This window comes from Trifolium pratense, linkage group LG4, assembly GCF_020283565.1.
Source record: "Trifolium pratense cultivar HEN17-A07 linkage group LG4, ARS_RC_1.1, whole genome shotgun sequence".
In the NCBI taxonomy this organism is placed as follows: Eukaryota; Viridiplantae; Streptophyta; class Magnoliopsida; order Fabales; family Fabaceae; genus Trifolium; species Trifolium pratense.
Window position 1 is genome coordinate 51,278,910 of NC_060062.1, and position 6,000 is coordinate 51,284,909.

The following is a 6,000-nucleotide window of genomic DNA, read 5'->3' on the forward strand; positions in this document are numbered from 1 at the left end:
CAAAAAAAAAACAAAAAACACTAGTTAGCATAAATGAAGTATTATCCGGAGTACTATAAGCCTGATTGTTAACGAACCAAAAAAATTGGATGCATATAATTGTGGTCATATTACCAGGAACGTGATCATAAATCAAATTTGGCAGCATATCAAATTATATCTTTCCAATTCTTTTAAATGGGTAATAAATATAGTGACAATATATTTTAATTAATAAAGTTGATTATTACTATTTTTGAAATAAATTAAGTGAGATATTAGTTAATTAAATGCACCTTAAAATGTGCCCTTAGGGCACATGTTAGCATTTGCCTAAATTTAAATTCTTTATATTAATCTTCATAATTGGTTGATGATCTCATTAATGTAATTGATTGATGATGTTCTTGGTGATTAATATGTATCACTTCACGAATCACGAGTCATATTTAACACATGAAAATGAGGGGAAAAAAATTGTTTTTTCTTTTTTTTTCTTTTTTTGGTGAATGAAATTGTTTATTATTTATCTAATATTAATAAAAATTAAAACGCTATGGTATGTTATATGTGTTTTCATAATTTCTTTAATTAAAATTTGCAACATTTAAATTTCTATATTAAAGTAAAATTCTCTACATTAGATTAAGTTCAAAATTAAATTCTCAACAAAAAGTATTTAAGTTTGACCTCTAAGCAATATAACTCGTTTATTTTTAATGTTACGAGAAAGATAGATCATAGAATTGAAAGAAGAGGAATAATAAATAAATAAGAGTATAATAGTAAAAATAACATTAAATGCTTTATTTGTAAAGTAAAATGACTTATAATTTAGTACCAATATACAAAAAAAAATTGTCTCTAAATATAAGACCTTCTACTAATTTTTAGATACGTTTATTACTCATTTTTCAAACATTATACCCCTCATTAATACTATCATTTTTTTTGGGTCTTAATGTAGATGGAAGCTTGCTAAGTTCGATAAATTCTGCAGGTTATAGCGGGTTGCTAAGAGACAACCATGGTGATTTTATTTGGGGTTATTATGGAGCGGCAACAGTAAAAAAATATTTTATGTGCTGAAATCATGGCTATATGGCAAGAATTAAAGTTGTGTTGGGAGAATGGTTACCGTAAAGTTCTCTGTTGCTCGGATTCGTTGCTCGCAGTTAATTTAATCAAGCAAGGGGTCACATCGCATCACCGTTTTGCTAATGAGATTCATATTATTCGGAGGATGCTAGAAAATGACTGGGAGGTGGTTATTACTCACACGCTGCGTGAGGGAAATACTTGTGCGGATGTTTTGGCAAAAATGGGTGCTATGGTGAAGATCTCTACTCCGCCTAGTGATCTGTTGAGACCTCTTTTGGAAGATGCTTGGGGTGTAGAGTTTATTATGGAGTAATCCCATTGACCATTGTTGTCTTCTTTTTTTTTTTCTTTTTTTTTCTTCTCTTATGTAACCAAAAAAAAATCTTAGAATATGAAAGACTAATTTAGTAATAGTTGCACATTTTATAACAAATTTATTTCTCCAACAACTTTTCTTAACTTCTGTGATTTTTGTCAAACAACTAATTTAGTAATAGTTGCACACTTTTATACCAAAAAAAAAGAGAGATGCCTAAGCCTAATAATGCAAGGGTTTACTAGCCTACCATTTGAATCGGTCTGGGACGAGGTGAACAAAATTTGCTGTACATTTGTTTGGATTCCTTATTGATGATTGAGAAGATAAAACCATCTTAATTAAGATAATGACCATAGAAGGAATGTTGACCAAAGAGTGAGTGCTATAGCTGCAGCACCATATGTCCACAAAAGGATAACTGAAAACTCTTCTGTGCCAACATCAAACAGCTGAGCCATGGTACCTTCATAATATCATTAAAATCTAACATCAGAAAAATCTAACATCATAATATCATTAAAATCTAACATCATAATGCCACTGAGTTTTTAATGGTCGGTGTAAATTATTTTTATACCGACGCTGGGGCAGTTTTAAGGCCCAGCAAGCCTAGGCAGTTGTCTGGACTCTGGCCAAAATTGTTGATATTTTTAGAAGTTAGTTTAGGCAAAATTGAGATTTTTAGGAGTTAGTTTAGGGCAAAACTGAGATTTTTTGTCGGACTATTTATATATTGTCACATGTGAAATTTTGCCCCGTCTCTATAATAATCCTGGCTCCACCACTGTGTAACGGACGTCCAATAGAAATATATTATTCCTCCACATCATACCACTAAAATGGTGTGTAGTAAGATAATTTGACGGAATATATAGTTGATAATGGATGACAGTGTAAAATTATTTTATACGTGCATACGCTGTTTTCTTGCTAACTATATAGAAATATGTATGGAATCACTTACTAATATTCATTGCTGGTGGCAGGGCATACTGAATTACCAACACATATTGAAACAATGGGTCCAATGGAAGGAAGCCTAAATTTGCAGCTGCTTTGACAACAAAAAATCCAATAGCAGGTAGTAAGAAAAGTCTAGCAATGATGATACTGATGAGGACCAATGGTTTGATACTTGATGATCGCATGCCTGCAATTTCAGGACATTCGAAAAATAATATTAGTTTTTTGTATTGTTTAAAGTGTTTAATTTTTTAATACATTGTCGGTGTAAAGAGTTTTACATTATCAATGAATCGCAACCAATTATATGTATTAATTTAGGAGTAATTATAGTTAAAGTCAAATATTTTTAATGATCTGACGATTACGAACGATTAAAATATGCATGTTTAAAATATGCTGCGAAGAATGTATATCTTAGGAGGTTAAATTTCATATACCTTGTGTAAGGTTGCCACCAAGTAAAATAGTGATGCAAGGAATTGTCCCATCCCTACAAAGAATCAGTTCAATTCAGTCTAACTTAAATGTGTGATTATCTATATAGCACGGACACTTCAAATTAAAGGCATGTTCAGTGTCTGACACATGTAATTACATTCAATTCCTTCTATTTTCTTAAATTATTATCGATGTCTATGTCTCATTTCTGTGTCGTGTCTATGTCAGTGCAGATGATTATAAAAGAAATAGATACTCAAGAAAAGGTACATACCCTAGCAACTGAATGGAATCTTGAATCACTTTCAGTGGAGCATCTTGTCCAATTAATAGGTTCCTTAGAGATTTAACTCCACCAAACATGAAGCCTAAAAACTGATAATGAAATAGGGAATGAAATTTCTCTTAACCATTTTATTCACTTTCACAGTGAAATAAAAAAAACTAAACCAATAAGCTCAATCAAAAGAAAGGAATGAATCTCACAGTAGCAATTGTTGGAGGTGACAATAGTTCATCCAGAATTCGTCTTGAAGTTTCCATACAAGTTCTACTATTTGGTTGGACTACAACCTGCACATTCGGATTCATTATCGGTTAAAAATGTTTTATATTGTCAACATATCATAACTAATTATATGTATATAACTTTACAAATAGTTATGATTAAAGTCAAACATTTTTAATAGCCGATTAAAGTTGAACATTTCACGGTGTAAAAAATATTTACGATGACATTGTACATGAATCGCGATCTTTTTGTTTCTGCCTACACAAACATGGTGATAATGAACATTGCAAGGAGAGTCTTACAGTTTGGCTCTCAGTGTCTCTAGCATTGTCATTTCCCTTAAGAAGTTGAGTTTCTGCATTAGTATCAATGGCTGTGTTGGGAATTTTTAAGAGCGCCGCCTCAGCCTGAAATGCCTTATATTTCATCGAAGTTTGTCGAATCAGTTGGTAAGTGAAGGTCCAAATGTAAATACCACCAACCTATAACAGTTAACAGAACATGATGATATATATACAAGATGTGATGGTTTAATCAAATCCAATCTAACGAAAAAATGAATGACATAATTACCGCCAAAGAGAAAAACGAGTAAGAGAGCGCTCTAGTGCGACAATCATTGTGTGTACCAAATGGAGTAGTTTTCTGATCACAGATTGCAGGGATGATTACAACTGGAAGGTTCCCCATATTTCCTGATCATGGATAGATAGTATCATGAAATCAATATGAGAGGCCTTTTTCGTGTTTACTGTTTAGATAAACAACTTAATTAAACACTTACGGTATAAACCTTATAGCATATATATTTTATCATATAAGTGCTCAAATATAAAATCAACATGTTTTCATAAACTATCTTGAATAGCTTATGGAAATAAACTGAAAACAGCTATCCTGGATAGCTTATTGAATAAGTCGAAAACAAATTATTGACATGTTATAAGGTGTTTCCATTAAGTTGTATCGAATAGTCTCACAATTGCTTATGCTAGTAAATAAGAACATCTTAGCCGATCCAAATGTGCCCTTAAATGAGAAGGCTTGAGTTGAGAAGAGAAATAGAAAAATTGTTTCTCGAAATTGTAAGCATTGGTCAAAATAATCTATTCCTTCCAATTATCATAACTTTGATGCTATGTTACCTGATGAACATGAAGCAATAATAAGACCTTCCACTTTCATGTTTGGTTTTAGTAACTTAACAATTATCCATCCAAGAAACCCTCCAATCAAGAAGGTGAGTCCAATATTAACTGGCATAAACCACCTGCATTGATGAATGAACAATATAAACATAAAACAAACATCATATATAATACTCTTGTGGTTCCATTAATATGCAAAGTTTCTAGGAATTAAAAACCAAACAATGTGTACCATGATATCATATCATCAAGAGAAACACTCTTTGCAAAACTTGCAAATATAAGGGAAGGAGTGAATGCAGTGAACACAATCTGCACAAAGCCAAAAATATGTTCATTACGCTCGTAGCACTAAATAACTATACACTAACAGTGTAAACAAGTTTTACTCGAACATTAAATCATACTTCATCTTATTGTGAAATATGATTCAAACACATTCATATAAGCTTACCCTGTTCAAGGATTTTCGAAAATCCGGTGAAAGAAGATTATTACCATAATCAGTTGCCATATAAGCTCCTACTGCACTTATAAGTAGGACTTGAATAATAGGGGCAGATGCCACCTCCAATTGTTGCCAAAAACTCATCCTTCCTTTTCTTGTGGTTCAATGCAACTACAATAGTACTCTTCTTACTTTCTGTTTTAATCTATATAGGATGATAACAAGATAATTGATTCTTAGAAAACAGAACAAAGATAAAGTGATGATAAAAAAAGAGACAACAACCAAATAGAAATGATTGACAATAGTAACAATAGGAAGCTCAACTAAAGCTTGAATGTTCTCTAACACTGACACTTCTGATTGAAGGTGTACCTGTTAGGCTGTTATCCGACACAGATACATGTAATTACGTTCAACTTATTTACTCAAATTGTCAGTATCGTGTCTTATGTCTCCAACAATTTGGTGACTACATGTTGCAATCTAACATACATAATGCACACATTATTTGTGTGTTTTTAGGCCTAATGTGTGACATACATTTTAACTCCTTTAGATCTTGAGAATATAGAATGTTAATTTCTTAATGCATCATACATGATTCACATGTAGAAATTCTGATTCTCTAATCTCGACTTCATGTATGAACTATCTAATCTTGATAGGACGATCTAAATGTGTGCTATTATTACAATTTACTACACCTTCTTAAAGAAGACACACACACACACACCTTTTTATTTTTTATCTACAGAAAGGAATATATACAACTTGAGATCATATATATATGAAGAATGCATGCATGTCTAAAAAGAAAATAAAAATAGATAATGCATACATATTAATGAGAAAGTGATCGTATGAAACCTGTGAATCATGAGAGGGTAAGTAACTGCAAATTGTGAAGAAAGCAAGAACCAATGAAGAGAGAAAGAACGTGTTATTATGTTAAGATGAGTATTTAGTTATATGTTTCGCTATTTGCGCATGACCTCAAGGATAGAGTTTCCACATTTGTTTCATGTGTTTATAGTATACACATACACACAGGTCATATCTACAAATTACATATACATCATGTAAGGGT

General features: G+C 31.8%; 2 protein-coding genes across 2 annotated transcripts; one reads left to right on the forward strand and one right to left on the reverse strand.

Annotated features, from left to right (window-relative positions):
• Positions 1 to 1,072: 1,072 nt before the first annotated feature.
• LOC123922867 lies at positions 1,073 to 1,393 on the forward strand. Its single transcript, XM_045975540.1, has one exon. It carries the CDS (start codon positions 1,073 to 1,075, stop codon positions 1,391 to 1,393), a length of 321 nt encoding a protein of 106 aa, XP_045831496.1.
• A 295-nt stretch (positions 1,394 to 1,688) lies between these two features.
• LOC123881430 (protein PIN-LIKES 7-like) lies at positions 1,689 to 5,054 on the reverse strand. Its single transcript, XM_045930123.1, has 10 exons — positions 4,917 to 5,054; positions 4,695 to 4,774; positions 4,460 to 4,584; positions 3,888 to 4,009; positions 3,617 to 3,796; positions 3,290 to 3,376; positions 3,078 to 3,205; positions 2,818 to 2,855; positions 2,364 to 2,549; positions 1,689 to 1,862 (listed from the first exon to the last, which is right to left on the reverse strand). The coding sequence occupies exons 1-10, from the start codon at positions 5,052 to 5,054 to the stop codon at positions 1,738 to 1,740; spliced, it is 1,209 nt and encodes a 402-aa protein (XP_045786079.1). The 3' UTR covers positions 1,689 to 1,737.
• Between the last annotated feature and the right edge of the window lie 946 nt (positions 5,055 to 6,000).